This window comes from Colobus angolensis, unplaced genomic scaffold (genome assembly GCF_000951035.1).
Source record: "Colobus angolensis palliatus isolate OR3802 unplaced genomic scaffold, Cang.pa_1.0 Scaffold202, whole genome shotgun sequence".
Taxonomy (NCBI): Eukaryota; Metazoa; Chordata; class Mammalia; order Primates; family Cercopithecidae; genus Colobus; species Colobus angolensis.
In genome coordinates this window covers 3,971,763-3,992,007 of record NW_012115178.1, presented here as the reverse complement: position 1 = coordinate 3,992,007, position 20,245 = coordinate 3,971,763, and the positions used below count along the sequence as shown (strand labels likewise).

General features: G+C 38.6%; 1 protein-coding gene across 2 annotated transcripts in view; it reads right to left on the bottom strand.

Moving 5' to 3' along the window:
• The window catches only part of NUBPL (nucleotide binding protein-like), a 276,185-nt gene that overhangs the window by 156,312 nt on the left and 99,628 nt on the right, over nucleotides 1–20,245 (bottom strand). For both annotated transcript variants that reach the window (XM_011941866.1, XM_011941867.1), the window contains exons 5-6: nucleotides 13,673–13,712; nucleotides 13,495–13,585 (exon numbers count right to left, since the gene is read on the bottom strand). In XM_011941866.1, the coding sequence (XP_011797256.1) occupies nucleotides 13,495–13,585; nucleotides 13,673–13,712 (131 nt within the window). The remainder of the gene's footprint in view (nucleotides 1–13,494; nucleotides 13,586–13,672; nucleotides 13,713–20,245) is intronic.

Sequence of the window (20,245 nt, the reverse complement as noted above, 5' to 3'; positions counted from 1 at the left end):
CTCTGGCATAAAATGACTCAGGTGGTGTTTTGGTCTGTTTTCTGTTGCTATAACTGAATACCACAGACTGGGTAATTTATAAAGAACAGAGTTTTACTTAGCTCATGGTTCTGGAGGCTAGGAAGTCCAAGGTCAAGATACCAGCATCTTGTGAGGGCCTCTGTGCTGTATGATTCCATCAAGAAAGGACAAGTAAGCAATGCAAAAGAGAAAGCACAGGCGGCCAGGCTCACTATACAACAATACACTCTTGTAATAACTAACTCATTCCCAAGATAACATTAATTTATTCACGAGGACTCAGCCCTTCACGACCCCATCACCTGTCATTAGGCCCCACCTCCCAACACTGCCTGGTTGGGGACCAAGTTTCAAAATGAGATTTGGAGGTGACCAACACCCAAACCATAGTGAGTGGGAAACGGGGAACAGTTGGTACCAATCTAAAAAGTTACAGTAACTTTTAGTCTTAGATAGCTCCAATAGCAACCTTTAAAAAAAAAAAAAAAAGGAACACTACAATATTCAAAAACTGCATATACAAGTACTCATCATCACAGGGAGTTGGAGGTACACATGTAAGTCATCTTACAACAGAAAAAGAAGGACATTTTAAGTAGGAGGAAATAACCAGCAATTAATATTCATAGGCTGTTTCTAACTCCTTCTAACAACTTGTTCTCTTTAAATGCTGACTACAGGGTTTGCTCTATGACATGGACCTTAAATGAGACTGCAAACTTTTATACTATGTAACACTATTACCAACCTGATGGTCAACACTAGGTAACACTTAGCCTTGTTCTCTAAATTCCAACTTTGATTGCCTTAAATAAAACATTGTACAATAGTATTTTTAAATCATCAAAACGTCTAGCATATCTATATTTCTTGCTTATTATTACAAGTCAAAAGTAGATCTGTAACTAAAGGCTTTATTTTACATTTTGAACTCTGGATCTATGTCTTATACAACTGTGTGACCTCAACCTCCAAGCAATGGCTCAAACACAGTAAACAGCCAATAAATGTCTGTTGCTAGCTGGGCACGGTGGCTCACGCCTGTAATCCCAACACTTTGAAAGGCCGGTGAATCATGAGATCAGGAGTTCCAGACCAGCCTGACCAATATGGTGAAACCCTGTCTCTACAAAAAATACAAAAATTAGCCAGGAGTAGTGGCTCATGCCTGTAATCCCAGCTACTCAGGAGGTTGAGGCAGGAGAATCACTTGAACCCAGGAGGTGGAGGTTTCAGTGAGCTGAGATCACATCACTGCACTCCAGTCTGGGCAACTCCATCATAAATAAATAAATGTATGTATGTATGTATGTATGTTGCTGTAAGATGACAAAAAGCCCAATGACATTTTTAAAGTACAATAATAAGTATCTGCTATCAGCTCAATAAATAATTATTAAATAAGTGAAAAAATGCTCAAAAAGAACTTCTGTTAATCAAATTAAGTTACTCACCAGATAATACTGCCTTATAAAAATATTTCAAAGAACTGGACTTTAGTTATGTATCTATTTCCTTGTTCACTAATCTATAATTTTAAAACAGAAAAGAGAATTCAAAATCTGGATTAATATACCTGATCTCTTAGCTTCAGATTAAGCAAGCTCCCAAATAAATCTAAGAAATAACTGGACTATATTATATAGAAAGTGTACCTCATGTTGGCTGGGCGTGATGGCTCACACCTGTAATCCCAGCACTCTGGGAGGCCAAGGTGGGTGGATCACAAGGTCAGGAGATTGAGACCATCCTGGCTAACACAGTGAAACCCTGTCTCTACTAAAAACACAAAAAATTAGCTGGGCATGGTGGCAGGAGTCTGTAATCCCAGCTACTGGGGAGGCTGAGGCAGGAGAACAGTGTAAACCCAGGAGGCGGAGCTTGCAGTGAGCTGACATGTGCCACTGCACTCCAGCCTGGGCAACAGAGCGAGACTCCATCTCAAAAAAACAAAAAGAAAGTCTACCTCATGCTTAAAGGTTTTTTGTTGTTGTTGTTGTTGTTGTTTTTAAATTATGTCTTAGGTGCCTAAAAGGCTACCGCCCTGTCCAACTGAATTAATTAATGTTCCTCATTCCTTAATGTTTAAAGCATTTTAAAAATATGAGGCCTGCTAGAGTACCTGATGATGCAAAAATCATAAAAAGAAATTAATAAGGTCACATGCCCCAAACTGACAATAACGATATTCAATGACTTCACCTGTAGTTAATGCATAGTCTATGAATCTTTTCCATGCAAAGTAATAAATTTCTTGGTATATTTAGATATAGCTAACTTAATTATCTTAAGAACATCATTTAATATTTTATCTCTCTAACACTTAGGCATAACTTAATATATCATCCCATAAATCTGGATAAGGTGGATGAGGATGGTAACTTACATTAGTTTTACAATGTCAAAGGAAGAAAGACAGATCATTTCCTTAGAAACTATTTAAAGTATGAATGACTACAAAGAAGGTCATCTGAAGTATTTTTCTCATGCCTCCATATATCTTAAGAGCCTGAATATATCCAGATCTATTACTACCGTAAAATTAGAAGGATTTAGATATGATTCGGTTAAATACAGACACCTTATAACTACTAATATTTAAACAAATTGTTTCACAATTTACCTTAAAGTGAACTATTTTAAGAGCCTTTAAAATCATTGGGTATAAAAATAATTTCTGATATAGAATACTGTTTGAAATCAAATGGGTTATAGATTTTAAAATGTTTTCGTTATACTGACTTTATATCAAAATGGCACCTGTAATAAAAACTTACAATATTTATTTCCACAATACATTGGCCATTACCTAAGAAACCTCTACTGCTGCAAATAATAAGCAGGGAAAAAAAAAAGGACGTGGTCATTAATTATTCTGTTAAACACTGAGAAAATACACCTATTACAGCTTCTTGTATAATCACTTGCCATTTAAGAAACTATGTATCAAACTCCTTTGGCTCTTCCCATGAGAGGTACTTAAGGGGCTCGATTTTTTTTTTTTTTTCATTTTATACAGGATTAAGCAGAGCTTAGCCCAACTCAGAATCAAAATTCTTTAGGAAATCAAAAGCTGAGAATATTCCTTATTCAAAAGTGAAATTCCATTGTCAGGGAAATCACTAATACCAACTATCAAGGGAAAATGTGTCATTTCTATTGCAGGATCAGCTAAAGTGAAACTGCTTCTTTAGTTGCTAGGAAACAACCAACTCATTATATACCATTATCAGAACCCTAGAGAAGAAAACTGGCATCTGCTTCACATTTGGGGATACTGAAGATTGAACTAAAAGCACTGAAACTGCTGCCAAAATCCCTGGTCTCCAGGGTTTACACTATGACCACAGCAGGTGCTGACATCAGACTAGCCTTTGAAGTTTTTCTTTCTGTGGCTCTTTTTCTAATAACTAAAATGGTTTTCTTCAATATCACATATTTTAAAACACAAAGATTCTAAGAAAACACTTTTCTCATTTGCGTTAAACTAATTATACCTATATTCAGGAGCACAATTCAGGAGGAAAAAAATACTAATCAGGAATCTTAACAAATAACAGAAAAATTTAAAATTATCAGTCATTGAGTGAAATGTATTAGATGTTTATGCCTATAATTATTAAAGTCAAAATAGAAAAAAAAAGGAAATTGTTTCAAATATCAGGAGAATAAAAAGGAATGCATACTGATAAATCTAATGCTCAAAATAACATCCTAGCATATATCTGCCTATTTTTTCCTAATACATCCTAAAGTTTAACTTTAAAAAAATATATATCCTGGCATGGTTTTTTCCCAAGGCATCACAAAATGCATTCATGAACATATACCATATTTATTCATCAATCTTTTCCCTTCCTTCTAGCAGATGAGGTTAGAAGGACATATGGTGAAATTATGCAGATTACTGAACAGTGGCCAGCTGAAACCAAGAGACTCCCTATACTACTGCTTATGTATCCTGAAAAATAAGTTATCCTTCAGAAGAAGCTGCAGAGATTGGTAAAGGCATTGACAAACCATCTTCCTTCATGAAATTACAAGGAACAATCCTGGCAAGACTGCCCCGTCCTGGGATAATTCTTCACCCCACCTCCTACTCTAATGTTCACCTCATTTCCATTACTCACGAGCCTGCCACTCTGGGCTAAATATATTCCCTTAATATTACCTCAAACTCTTATCCTCAAGCAATTCAGCTCCACTGCATCATTATGACTGCCTTCTATCAACCTGACTCTTCCCCACCTTCCTGTGTCTTTCACAAAACATCACTTCCATCTAGGGTTACCAGATTCAGCAAATAATAGTACAATTGACCCTTGAACAACACAGAGCTTAGAAATACTGATCCCCTCACAGTCAAAAATCTGCATATAACTTTTGACTCCCAACAAACTTTACTAATATCCTGCTGTTGATCAGAAGCCTTACCAATAGCATAGTCAGTCATTACCACATATTTTGTCTTATATTATATTCTGTATTCTTACAATTAACCAAGAGAAAAGAAAAGATTATTAAGGAAGAGAAGATATATTTACTCTTCATTAAGGGCAGTGGATCACCAGAAAAGTCTTTATCCTCGTGATCTTCACATTAAGTAGGCTGAGGAAAAGGAGGAAGAGGTGGGGCTGGTCTTGCTGTCTTAGGGGTGGCAGTGGCAAACTTCTTTGGCTCTTCCCATGAGAAGTACTTAGGGGGTTCAGTATTAGTGTATGGAAACACATCGTAATTTCTGTCTGACCTTTTTTTCCTCTAAAAATGTTTCTATATGGTACCAATCCTTCTTCCTCTGTTTGCTTTAGTTTCAGTGCCCGCATCATAGAAGTGTCCATGTCATAAAAGCCAAAAGCAGCCTTGAATAATCAAAACCTTTATGCCATGTTGTCTAATGTCAATTTGTTTTCTGGCACAGTTTCTTCTACTAATTCTTCCTCATCATCTGGCACTGGTTCAGAAGCAGTCATCTCCAACAAGTTGTCTTCTGTTAATTCCTCTGGTGTGGTGTATACGAGGTCTTGAATTTCTCTGAGGTTTCTATCTTGAAACTCTTCATCCCTCATCTTTTTTGCCATATCCACAATCTCTTTCATGATTTTCCTGATTGAAACTGTCATAAATTCTGTGAAGTCATGAACAACATTTGGACACGGTTTTTCTCCAGCAGGAATTTCTTTTGGGCTTGAAGGCTTTAACAGCTTTTTCATGATTTTTTCTCTACCAGGGTTCTCTTCCATAGCACTGACAATCCTTTCCATAGAGTATCCTGCATGATGAGCCTTAAAGGTCCTCATGAACCCCTGATCTAGGGGATAAATTAAAGATGTTGTGTTTGAGGGCAAGAAGACCACTTCAGCACCTTTCTTTTGAACTCATGAGGTTCTGGGTGGCCAGGGACATTGTCCAATATCGAAAGAATTTTGAAAGGCAGTCCCTTATTGGTAAGGTACTTAACTGACTTCAAGGAAAACATATCAGTGGACCCAGTCCACAAAAGGGGTTATCACTAAATTTTATTGTTGTACAACCCAAAGACTGGCAGCTTATGTTTATCTTTTCCCTTTGAGGCTCACAGGTTAGCAGTTTTATAGATAAGAGCAGCCCTGATCATAAACCTAACTGCACTGGCACAAAATAGTGGGGTTAGCCTATCCCTTCCTGTCTTAAACCCTGGTGCTCACTTCTCTTCTTTACTAATAAATGTCCTCTGTGGCATTTTTTTTTCCAGAATGAGTCAATTCCACCTTCATTAAAAACCTGTTCAAAGCATGGCACTGGTACAAAAATAGATACATAAACCAATGAAACAGAATAGAGAGCCCAGAAATAAGGCCACACACCTACAATCATCTGATTTTTAACAATGCTGACAAAAAAAGACAATGGGGAAAGGACTCCCTACTCAATTAGTGATGCTAGGATAACTGGCTAGCCATATGCAGAAGATTCAGACTGGACCCCTTCCTTATACGATATATAAAAATCAACTCAAGATGGATTAAAGACTTAAATGTAAAACCCAAAACTATCAAAATCCTAGAAGACAACCTAGGCAATATCATCCTGGACATATGAATGGCAAAGATTTCATAATGAAGATGTCAACAGCATTTGCAACAAAAGCAAAAACTGACAGGTGGATCTAATTAAACTTAAAAGCTTCTGCACAGCAAAAGAAGCTATCAACAGAGTAGACAGACAACCTACAGAATGACAGAAAATATTCACAAACTATGCATCTGACAAAGGTCTAATATCCAGCATCTGTAAGGAACTTAAACAAATTTACAAGAAAAAAACAACTCCATTAAAAAGTGGGCAAAGGACATGAACAGACATTTTTCAAAAGAAGACATATGCGTAGCCCACAAGCATATGAATAAACACTCAACATCACTGATCATTAGAGAAACGAACATCAAAACCACAATGAGACACTAACTCACACCAGTCAGAATGGCTATTATTAAAATGTCAAAAAATAACTGATGCTAGCAAGGTTGGGGAGAAAAGGGAACACTTATACACTGTTGATGGGAGTGTAAATTGGCTCAACCATTGTGGAAAGCAGTGTGATGATTCCTCAAAGAGCTAAACAGAACTACCATTCAACCCCACAATCCCATTACCGGGTATATACCCAAAGGAATATAAATCATTCTACCACAAAAACATATGCACATGTATGTTCCCTGCAGCACTACTCACAATAGCAAAGGCATGGAATCTACCTAAATGCCTATCAATGGTAGACTGAATAAGGAAAAGATGGTACATATACACCACAGAATACAATGCAGCCATTAAAAAAATGAGATCAGGTCTCTTGCAGGAACATGGATCGAGCTGTAGGCCACAGATTAGAAGACTCAACGTTGTCAGGATCTCAATTCATCCAAAGTTGTTCTATATATTGAATACCATCCTAATGAAAGTATCAACATGCTTTTCTGCACAAACTGAATCTAAAATATACAGAAACGTAAAAGAAACTAGAGCAGCCAAAACAATCTTGAAAAAATGCAGATGGAAAATGCACATTTCCTAATTTTAAGCCTTCTATAAAGCTATAATAATCAAGACAATGTGGTTTTAGAGTAAGGATTAAACAAACAAATCAATGGAGCACAAATGAGTATCCAGAACAGATGATACACATATGGTTAATTGATTTTTATCTAATATATAAATCAATTCAGGGAAAGGGAAGTCTTTCAAACAAATGACGCTAACATAACTGTATAAACTATAAAAAATTATAAACATTGACCCTTATTTCATTTCACACATAAAAATTAATTCAAGATGTACAAGACAACTATAAAGCTTTGAGATTAAAATACATGAGAGAGAGAGAGAGCAAAGCAAGATGGTGGAATAGAAAGCTGCAAAAAGTGCCCCCTCCACGCAGGAACACCAAATTTAACAACTCTCTACACACATACACAAAACTTATCTAAGTACCAAAAATCAGCTCAGCACTCAAAAGTACCTGGTTTCAATTTTATATTACTGAAAGACACAATGAAAAGGGCAGGAAAGACAGTCTTGAATGGTGATCTCCACTCTTCCCCCATTGCCCAAGAGCTGTGTGGCACAGAGAATCTGTGTGCTTGGGGAGAGGGAATGCAGCAACTGTGAGACTTTGCACTGAACTTTGTGCTGCCCCATCACAGCAAAAAGCAGAACCGGACTGCACCTACCTGACGCGTGCCCATAGAGGAAGCATTTGGACTGGCCCTCAACAGAAGGGAATCACCCATTCCAGCAGTCGGAACCTGAGTTCCAGCAAGCCTCATCACAAGCTGGAGTGCTCTGGGATTCTAAATAAACTTCAAAGGGAGTCTAGGCTACAAGGAATGCAGCTCCCAGGTGAGTCCTTCAGCTGAGGTGTGCTCAGAGCCAGTGGACCAGGGGAGCACACAACCTACTAAGACACCAGCCAGGGGCCAGGCGCGGTGGCTCACGCCTGTAATCCCAACACTTTGGGAGGCCGAGGCAGGTGAATCACGAGGTCAGAAGATCAAGACCATCCTGGATAACACGGTGAAACCCCATCTCTACCAAAAAAAAACATACAAAAAATTAGCCAGGCATGGTGGCAGGCACCTGTAGTCCCAGCTACTTGGGAGGCTGAGGCAGGAGAATGGCGTGAACCCAGGCAGTGGAGCTAGCAGTGAGCTGAGAGCGCGCCACTGCACTCCAGTCTGGGCAACAGAGCGAGACTCAGTCTCAAAAAAAAAAAAAAAGACAGACACCAGCCAGGGCAGCCAATGGAGTACATGCACCAGCACTCCCCCAACCAGGCTATACAGGTCGTGGCTTCACAAGAGACCCTTTCTTCACTTCAGGACAGGAGAGGGGAGAACAAAGAGAACTTTGTCTTGCATCTTAGATACCAGCTTAGCCACAGGGCAGGGCACAGCACAGATCTGTGAGGACCCCATTCCAGGCTCCTGGATGACATTTCTAGACACACCCTGGGCTAGAAAGTAACCTGATACCTTGAAGAGAAGGACCCAGTCATGACAGGACCAACACCTGCTGAATAAAGGGCCGCTGGGCCATGAATAACCAGCAGCAATACCCAGAAACTATGCCATGGGCCTCTGGGTGAGACTCTGAGATGTGCTGGCTTAAGGTAAGATGCAGCACATTCCCCACTGTGGTAGCTACAATGACAGACTTCATCTACTTGATAAAAGCAAAGGGAAAAGTAAAGGAGATTTTGCCTGGCACCTTAGGTACCAGCTCAGCCACAGGGGGTAGAGCACCATGCGGGGCCCTAGGTCCCTTGGCTCTTGGATGGCATTTCCGGACCTGCTCTGGGACTGCCCTGAAGAGTGAGTCTCAGGCCTGGCAACCTTCACCATGAGCTGACTGAAGAGCCCTGGGGTCTTAAGTGAACATCAGTGGAAACCTAGAAGTATGTCCTGTGGGTCTGTAGTGCTGGTGGCCACAGACTGAGGCTCCTCTGCCTGTGGAAAGTGGAGGAAAGAATGGGAAGAACTGCACCTCATGCTTTGACTGCCAACTCAGCAGCTGTATAACAGAACACCATGTAGACTTCTAAGGTTTCTCACTCCAGTCTGTGGCTCCTAGATGGCATCTCTGGACCCATCTGGGGTCTGGAGAACTCGCTGCCCTGAGGAAAAGACACAAGCCTATCTTGCTTTGCTACCTGCTGATCATACAGCTACAGGGCCTTGGGCAAACAGTCAGTAGCCAGAGAGTGGTAACAGCAGGACAAGACCTAGTGCTGTGCAGGCTTCAGGTCTGACTAGCGCAGTCACAGCGGTAGAGGACACAGGGGTGCTTGTGTCACTCTATTCCCAGCTTTAGGTAGCTCAGAACAGACAGAGAGAGATTCTGTTTGTTTGGTAGAAAGTAAGGGAAGAGAACAAGAGCCTCTGTATGGTAATCCAGAGAATTCACCCACATCTTATCCAAGACCATCAAGGCAGTACCTCTGCAGGTCTGCAAGAACCAAGCATTACTAGGTTTAGGGTGCCCTCTAAAGCAGATACAGCTTAGATTGCAACACTCAAGTCCTTTCAAATATCTGAAATAAGCCAAGCATAGAAAGATAAACATCACATGTTCTCACTTATCAGTGGTACCTAAAAATCAAAAGAATTTAACTCATGGAGATAGAACGTAGAAAGATGGTTACCTGAGGGTGTGAAGGGTGGTGGGGGTGGAAGGAATGGGGATGGTTGATGGGTACAAACAAACCGAAAGAATGAATAAAACCTAGTATTTGCTATCACAACACGGTGACTGTAGTTACAGTAAAAAATAATTTGATGGTACATTTTAAAATAGCTAAAAGAGTATAGTTGAACTGTTTGAAACGCAAAGGATAAATGCTTGAGGGGATGAATACCCCATTTACCCTGATGCGATTATTACTCAATGCCTGTTGGTATCAAAATATCTCATGTACCCTATAAATATACTAACCTACAACATACCCATAAAATTTTTAAATTAAGAATTTTAAAAAATAATACAAATAATAAAAAATAAATACATTGTTACCATTACAGCCTTGGGGTAGGCAGGCAAAGATTACTTAAAGAGGATACAAAAGGCACTAAGCATAAAAAAAAAGGAAATTGGGATTCATTAAAATTTCAAACTTCAGCATAAAAAGACAAGTCACAGACAAGGATAAATACTCCCAATATCTATTATCTGACAATGGACTCACAGCCAAAATACGCACAAATTCCTACAACTCAATTACTAAAAAAATAAATAAATAAAAATAAAAAATGAGAAGAAGACTTGAACAGACATGTCACGAAAGAAAATATGAGATCTAATACACATGTGGAAAAGGGCTCAATATTATTGATCATCAGGGAAATACAAATTAAAATCATAACAAGACATCATTTTATATTTATTAGAATGGTTCAAAGTAATGAGACTGACAACACTAAATGTTAACAAAAATGTGAAGCAACTGGAAAACTTATGAACAACTGTAAAAGTATTATAGAGGTATTATTTACAATAGCCCAAAACTAGAGACCACCCAAATATTCATCAACAGAAAAAAAAACATTTTATTATATTCATACAATGGAATCCTACTCAGCAATAAAGAAGACCCAACTACTGTTATATGCAACAATAAACATGAATTTCAAAAATCTTAGGCGAAGCAAAACCATATACAAAAAAGCTACATCCTGGCCAGTTGCGGTGGCTCACACCTGTAATCTCAGCACTTTGGGAGGCCGAGACGAGCAGATCACCTGAGGTTGGGAGTTCAAGACCAGCCTGGCCAACCTGGAGAAATCCCATCTCTACTAAAAATACAAAATCAGCCAGGCGTGGTGGCACATGCCTGTAGTCCCAGCTACTCAGGAGGCTGAGGCAGAAGAATCGCTTGAACCTGGGAGGCCGAGAGTGCAGTGAGCTGAGATCTCACTATTGCACTCCAGCCTGGGCAACAAGAGCGAAACTCTGTCTCAAAAAAAAAAAAAAAAAAAGGTACATCCTGTATAATCCTATTCATTTGAAATTTAAAAACATGTAAAACTCATTATGGTGACAGAAATCACAACGATTGTCTATAGGTATGGGATGAATCAGAAGGGGGCCCAAGGAAACTCTCTTGGAGGATGGAAATGCTATTTAGTTTGATTGGGTTACGATTACATAAGTATATATATTTATCAAAAATCACTAAATTATATACTGAAAATCTATGCATCTCATTGTATGCATAATTTTAGCTCAACAAAGTATTGACAGGGAGAAAAAGAAAAAACAAAACAACTTAACCAGACTTTTAGTTCAGGATGTCAGAATGACCACAGTATTTTTCTTCTCCCCATAAATGGGTACTAGGAGGGAAAATGAGAGGATGTTCCGGATCACTGGTATTGTTCTAGTTATCTTGTCCTGAATGATGATGATATAGGTGTTTCAACTTTGGGATAATTTATCTATTTATACTCATGATTTGTACATTCTTCTATATATATGTTATATTCAATTGTTTAAAATGAGCCAATGAATCAGGTACCCCCTACAATCCACCGCTGTACAAAAGTTCTATCTAGCTACTGAATTTTCGCTAAGGATGTTAAATTTATCAAATAACGGTTTGGTTTCTAAATCAAAGCAAAAGTGAAAACACTCCTTAGCTCTCATGATCTGCACTAGTCCCACTGTAGGCCTAAAATATCAGCTTTTCAGCTCCCAATAAAATGCACACATGAAAGTGACTTCACAAAAGACTGTAAGATAGATATACTCTAGGTAACCGCTAAGCATCCCAATAATATATGAACACATTTTCTTACCTCATCATTACCCTGATATTCTACAATATGTTTGCTGAAAATGTATCCACCATGGTTCTCAAAATAAACTGTAACTTTTTTTTTTTTTGAGACAGATTCTTGCTCTGTCGCCCAGGCTGGGGTGCAGTGGCGCCATCTCAGCTCACTGCAAGCTCCGCCTCCCAAGTTCCGGGTTCACTCCATTCTCCTGCCTCAGCCTCCTGAGTAGCTGGGACTACAGGCGCTGGCCACCACATGGGGCTAATTTTTTTGTATTTTTAGTAGAGACAGGGTTTCACCATGTTAGCCAGGATGGTCTCAATCTTCTGACCTTGTGATTCGCCCATCTCAGCCTTCCAAAGTGCTGGGATTACAGGCGTGAGCCACTGCACGTGGCCAATAAACTGTAACTTCTATACAATTTATGTGTCAGAGAGCTTGTTTTTGCCAAACCTTCATTTGGACCTCTGCTAGACTACCAAATTCCCTGAATATTTTTTGAGAATAACAACATGTAAAATCTGATGCTGAAGTGTTGTGGAGGTAGCTAAATTCAAACATCAATATATATAATGCAGGCAATTAACACAAATATTCTATATTATCTGATAGTATTTAGCATTAGAGAAAACAGGTGGGTTAATCAAGACAAAAAAAGGTCAAGGTCACAGAGGAATTGGTGGGGATGGGGTGGTTTGGTGAGTTTAAGTGAAATGACTAACTACGGGATCTGAGAGTAAAAGAGGAGAAAATGAAACCAAGAGACTTAAATTACTGGGACCAAAAATCAAACAGCACATTTATCACAATTCGAGCAGCAAAAGTGGTAGAAAGGCAAGATGTTATAGTGAAAAAAGAAGAGTTTCAGAGTTCAAGACATATTTCATCTAAATTGTATACCTGAAAATGAATATAGAAGTATCTACCATTAGAATTATCAACCTATTATATGGTTCCTGACCCAAAGTAGAATCTGAATAAATAAAAGGTAACTGTTATAAGTTGATGAAATAAATGCAGATTACTTTTAACTTTTACCTAGAAGACAATTACAAACTCACATCTACTGAGAAAAAAAATAAAACTTATTCCAAGCCAACTATAAATAACATATAGCCCAATTGATATTTTTAGATTATCCAATCAAATGTTCTCTTCTTTTCTTAAGACGAAATTAAAGTTGATTGGACAGATATTACACATGCAAATATATAACTATATATACTCAAAACAAAATTTCACTTTTTTCTGGAGCAATTTTAAATCACAAGTACCATGGTTTATATAATTTTTTTCTACATCTGATGATTTCTACACTGCCCTTATAACTCAATATTGACTACAATGAGATTAACCACAAATCTAAAGGTGGCAGATTACTTATAAAAATAGATTTGCTCTTCTTACTGCAGACACAGCCAAAGCAAGAAAACAATATTCAGTAAGACAACAGAATTTTTAGTACTCACAAACAATGGGAAAGATTAAATCATGTTAACAGTGAAGTTTGGTCTTGGCACCACATTAACTCATTAGGTGCCATATTACACATTGTACACTCATAGCATCAACTGATTCCTGAATGCAAATTTTAACAATTCTCCAATCAGCAAATGTATTAACTGCAGCTTTGCCAATGATAAAATGATATTTAAGGCAATATTCTTACCTGCCTCAACAGTTTCTCAATGGCCGACATTACCATAAGGCCTCTCCAAACTACTGGTTCATTTTCTTCAACCAGAAAGCCCATAGACATACTGCAACAGTAATACAAAAATACAACTAATTTGTATAAATTAATCAATATTATTCAGAAAAGAAACATTAAAAAAATATATGCTCACCAAGCAATACCATAATTCAAGAGAGGCCTCATTAGGTTGCCTGGAAAAAGAAAAACAAAATCCTCTCTTTTAGAAGAATAAAACACAATACGTAAACATTCTGAATTGGGTTTTTTTTTCATCTTTTTAGAAATATTTATTTTTTCAATTAACAGAAATTGCATGTTTATGGGGTACAATGTAATGTTATGATACATGTCTACATTGTGGTAGAATAATAAAAATAAATAATAAAACCATGCCAATTAGCATTCCACATCACCTCACTTACTTCTTTCTTTGCAGTAAAAACATTTAAAGTCTACTCTTTTAACAATGCTGAAATATACAAAAAATGATTGTTAACAATAGTCACCATGCTGTGCAACAGATCACTGGAACTTATACCCCCGTCTAACTGAAACTTCGCACCACTTGACTAACATCTCCCCTTTGCCCATCCATCCTTCCAGGATCAAAGAATACCAAACTGGAAATACAAATAGGCTGCTCATATTGTGCAATTTAACTTTCAACTAAATATACCTCAATTTGCAACAGTTTAAACATTATACCAAGCATACTACTAATATTCCCAATAGACACAACATTGATAAATAGTTGAGACATAATTTTATTAAGAAATAATTCAAATAAAATTTTAAATATATTTCTAAAAAACAGCCTCAATATCAGGCACAATGACTCACACCTGTAATCCCAGCACTTTGGGAGGCCGAGGTGGGTGTATCACTTGAGGTCAGGAGTTCAAGACCAGCCTAGCCAACATGGTGAAATCCTATCTCTACTAAAAATACAAAAATTAGCTGGGCATGGTGGTGCATGCCTATAGCCCCAGCTATTCAGGAGGCTAACATGAAAGAATCGCTTGGACCTGGGAGGCAGAGGTTGCAGTGAGCCCACATTGTGCCACTGCACTCCAGCTGGGTGACAGAGCAAGGCTCTGTCTCAAAAAAATAAATAAATAGCCTCAATAAAATAACTCAACTACAATTTTAAAATTTTTCTAAAAAATAGCCTCAGTAACTAATTTTGCCCACCAATTTTATTCATATACAAAGATACATAAATATAAAAATTTGATATATATGTTATTGTAATATGTACATACATATATGTGTATATTTGCATGCACACACACACATCTAATCAGTCCTTCCTACACTGGAGTGTTACTAGTTATTTGTTCCTTTACTTAGCTTAAAAAGTATAAAAATCCACAAAAGTAGACAAACTCAATTTTGAAATCTGAGATGAAAAATTGCATTAATCTGTAGAGAAAAGCAATCTACTGCTTATGGTGAAATAAAAAAAAATTCTTTACATAGGCAACAAACGGTTACAATAAAATATAATTTGTTTTATCAAACTATGCAATCACCTTCCCACCCACTCTTGCTTTCATATCCTACTTCTCTACCATAACAAACTACCACAGAAGCCATCTTAATTAATATGATTTGGACAAGTATTGAGCAAAAAGTTTAGAACAAAGTCATAAAACCTAGTAGTATCCTGTTTTCAGATTTCAAGATACGTTCTTCAGGGTTTTTCCCCTCTGTAAAGAGACTGAGACTGTATAAAGCATATATGCATGGATTATATAAGAAATCCTCGGCCGGGCGCGTTGGCTGATGCCTGTAATCCCAGCGCTTTGGGAGGCCGAGGAGAGCGGATCACGAGGTCAGGAGATCGGGACCATCCTGGCTAACATGGTGAAACCCCGTCTCTACTAAAAACACAAAAACTTAGCCAGGCGTGGTGGCAGGCACCTGTAGTCCCAGCTACTCAGGAGGCTGAGGCAGGAGAATGGCGTGAACCTGGAACCTGGAAGGCGGATACTGCAGTGAGCCAAGATCATGCCACTGCACTCCAGCCTGGGCAACAAAGCAAGACTCCAACTCAAAAAAAAAATAAAGAAAGAAATCCTCTGCCATACTTCATTCATTGAATCCCTACTCATAGAAAAAGCCATGGTCCTTTATTAAAGGAATACGCAAAGAGTGTATCTTTATAGTTTCCTTCTTTAATTTCTGACTAAACTAACTAGCTCAATCTCCCCATACCTAATTTGAAAGCAGTATTTTTCTTCTATGTAATTTTCTCAATTCTTTCCAAAGCATCCAATTATAACCTTTCACTATCAGGGCTGGCAATATTTTCTGCCATTTTCTTCAATTACCGTTATGAATACAGATTAAAGAATCTGAATTATCACATGCTTTTTCACTTTTGATCTGCTAAAACGGTGAGTTACACTAAGAGATTTTTTCCTAATTTGGAACCAAACTTGCTTTCCTGGATTAAACCCAATTTAATTTTAATGAAGTTATTTTATACAATGCTGAATTTGGTCTGCTAATATTTGCTTAACATGATCAGTATGTCAAAGAGATATCTGCACTCCTATGTTTACTGCAGCACTATTCACAACAGTCAAAATATGAAATCAACCTAAATGTCCAACAATAGATGAATGGATAAAGAAAAGTTGGTATATAGACACAACAGAATACTATTCATCCACTAAAAAGAATGAAATCCAATTAACTAGGGAGGTGAAAAATCTCTACAATGAGAATTACAAAACACTGCTCAAAGAACACAGAGATGAGACAAATAAATGGAGAAGCATCCCATGCTCATGGATAGGAAGAATCAATAACATTAAAATGGCTATACTCCCCAAGGCAATTTACAGATTCAATGCTATTCCTATCAATCTACCAATGACATTTTTCGCAGAACTAGAAAAAACTATTTTAAAATTCACAGGCAACCAAAAAATAGCCCAAATAGCCAAGGCAATCCTAAGCAAGAAAACAAAGCTGGAGGAATCATGCTACCCAACTTCAAACTATACTACAGGGCTACCGTAACCAAAACAGCATGCTATTGGTACAAAAGCAGGCACATGGACCAATGGAACAGAACGAAGAGCCCAGAAATAAGGCCACACAACTGCAACCACCTGATTTTCAATAAAGCTGACAAAAACAAGCAATGGGGAATTCTCTATTCCATAAAAGGTGCTGGGATAAGTGGCTAGTCATAAGTAGAAGATTGAAGCTGGAACCCTTTCTTACACCACATATAAAAATCAACTCAAGATGGATTAAAGACTTAAATGTAAAAGCCAAAACTATAAAAATCCTGGAAGACAACTTAGGTATTACCATCCTGGACATAGGAATGAGCAAAAATTTCATGACAAAGAAAGCAAAAGCAATCACAACAAAAGCAAAAATTGAAAAGTGGGATCTAATTAAACCTAAGAGATTCTGCACAGCAAAAGGAACTATCGACAGAGTAAACAGACAACCTATAAAATGGTAGAAAACCTTTGTAAATTATACATCTGACAAAGGTCTAATATCAAGCCTCTATAAGGAAGTTAAATTTACAGGAGAAAAACAAACAACCCCATTAAAAGTGGGCAAAGGACATGAACAGACATTTCTCAAAAGAAGACATACATGCAGCCAACACACATATGAAAAAATCAAACATGAGAGAAATGTAAATAAAGACCACAATGAGATACCAACTCACACCAGTGAGTATATTATTAAAATACCAAAAAATTACAGATGTTGGCAAGGTTACAGGGAAAAGTCAACACCTACACACTGGTGATGGAAGTGTAAATTAAATTAGCTCAACCATTCTGGAAAGCATATGGTGATTCCTCAAAGAGCTAAACACAGAATTACCATTCAACCCAGCAATTCCATTACTGGACATATACCCAGAGACATATAAATCATTCTACCATAAAGACACATGCACACGAATGTTCACTGCAGCACTATTCATGATACCAAAGACATTAAATCAACCTAAATACCCATCAATGACAGACTGGATAAAGAAAATGTGGTACATATATACCATGGAATACTCGGCAGTCACAAAAAAAAAAAAAAGATCATGTCTTTTGCAGGAAGATGGATGGAGCTGGAGGCCATCATCCTTAGCAAACTAATGCAGGAACAGAAACCCAAATACCACGTGTTCTCACTTACAAGTGGAAGCTAAATGATAAGAACTTATAGGCACAACGAAGGAAACAACAGACAGTGGGGTCTACCCGACACGGGAAAATGGGAGGAGGAAGAGAGCAAAAAATATAACTATTGAGTACTAGGTTTAATATCTGGGAAATGAAACAATATGTACAACAAACCCCTGTGACATATTTAGCTAAGTAACAAACCTTCATATGAACTTGCAAACATAAAATAAAAGTTTAAAAAAAAAAGAAAAAAAAAGGAATGAAATTCTGTCATTTTCACAAACATGAATAAGCCTGGAGGACATTAAGTGAAATAAGCCAGACACAGAAATTCAAATCCTACATGCATTAACAATAATGTATTATATATCTCAAAATAGCTTATAATATTTTAAATGTTCCCACAACAAGGAAATAATGTTTGAAGTGATTAATCTCATTACCTTGATTTAATTATGATACGATGCAATATATACACTGACACATAAAATTGTGCACCATAAATATATACAATTATGTGTCAATTAAAAATAAAAATAAAGCCAGGCACAGTGGTACATGCCTGTAGTCTTGGCTACTCAGGAGGCTGAGGTGCGAGAGTCAGTTGAGCCCAGGAGTTTGAGTCCAGCCTGAGTAACATAGTGAGACCCCATCTCTAAAAATAAAATAAATAAAAATCATTTTAAAATTTAATAAATAAGGAACAGGGCAAGATGGTGAAATAGGAACAGTTCTGGTCTGCAGCTCCCAGCGAGACCAATGCAGAAGGCAGGTGATTTCTGCATTTCCAACTGAGGTACCCAGTTCATCTCATTGGAACTGGTTAGACAGTGAGGGCAGCCCACTGAGGGTAGGCAGAAGCAGGGTGGGGGCATCGCCTCACCTGGGAAGTGCAAGGGGCTGGGGACCTCCCTCCCCTAGCCAAAGAAAGCCCTGAGGGACTGTGCTATCCAGTTCAGCTACTAGGCTTTTCCCACGGTTTTTGTAACCTGTAGACCAGGAAATTCCCTCGAGTGCCTACACCACCAGGGCCCTGGGTTTCAAGCACAAAACTGGGCAGCTGCTTGGGCAGACACGGAGCTAGTTGCAGGAGTGTTTCTTCATACCCCAGTGGCACCTGGAATCCCAGTGAGACAGAACCATTCACTCCCCTGGAAAGGGGCTGAAGCCAGGAGCCAAGTGGTCTTAGTGAGTCCCACCCCCACACAGCCCCGCAAGCTAAGATCCACTGGCTTGAAATTCTCTCTGCCAGCACGGCAGTCTGAAGTTGACCTGGGACAACAGAGCTTAGCGCAGAGAGGGGCGACAAGCAATACTGAGGCTAGAGTAGGTGGTTTTCCCCTCACCATATTAAGGAAGCCTCCAGGAAGTTCAGACTGATTCCTACTCACTGGGCAGGGGATCTCTGAAAGAAAGGCAGCAGCCCCATTCAGGGGCTTATAGATAAAACCCCCATCTCCCTGGGACAGAGCACCTGGGGAAAGGGGTGGCTGTGGGCACTGCTTCAACAGACAAACATTCCTACCTCCTGGCTCTGAGGAAAGCAGGGGATCTCTTAGCACAGCATTCGAGCTCTGCTAAGGGACAGACTACCTCCTCAAGTGGGTCCCTGACACCTGTGTCTCCTGACTGGGAGATACCTCCCAGCAGGAGTTGATAGACACCTCATACAGAAGAGCTCCAGCTGGCATTTGGTGGGTGCCCCTCTGGGACAAAGCTTCCAGAGGAAGCAGCAGGCAGCAATCTTTGCTGTTCTGCAGCCTCCGCTGGTGATACCCAGACAAACAGGGTCTGGAGTGGACCTCCAGCAAACTCCAGCAGACCTGCAGAAGAGGGGCCTGTTAGAAGGAAGACTAACAAACAGAAAGCAATAACATCAACATTAACAAAAAGCACGCCCATGCAAAAAACCTATCCTAAGGTCATCAGCATCAAAGATCAAAGATAGATAAATCCACAAAGATGAGGAAAACCCAGTGCAAAAATGCAGAAAATTCCAAAACCAGAATGCCTCTTCTCCTCCAAATGATCACAACTCCTCTCCAGAAAGTGCACAAAACTGAATGGAGAAAAGAGTATGACGAATTGACAGAAGTAGGCAGAAGATGGGTAATAATAACAAATTCCTGCGCACTAAAGGAGCATTTTCTAACTCAATGGAAGGAAGCTAAGAACCTTGATAAAAGGTTACAGGAAATGCTAACTAGAAAAACCAGTTTAGAGAAGAAGATAAATGACCTGATGGTGCTGAAAAACAAAGCACGAGAACTTCATGAAGCATACACAAATATTAATACCTGCATCGATCAAGTGGAAGAAAGGATATCAGAGATTGAAGATTAACTTAATGAAATAAAGCATGAAGATGAGATTACAGAAAAAAGAATGAAAAGGAAAGGACAAAGCCTTCAAGAAATATGGGACTATGTGTAAAGACTAAACCTATGACTGATTGGTGTACATGAACGTGATGGGGAGAATGGAACCAAGTTGGAAAACACTCTTCAGGATATTATCCAGGAGAACTTCCCCAACCCAGCAAGAAAGGGAAACATTCA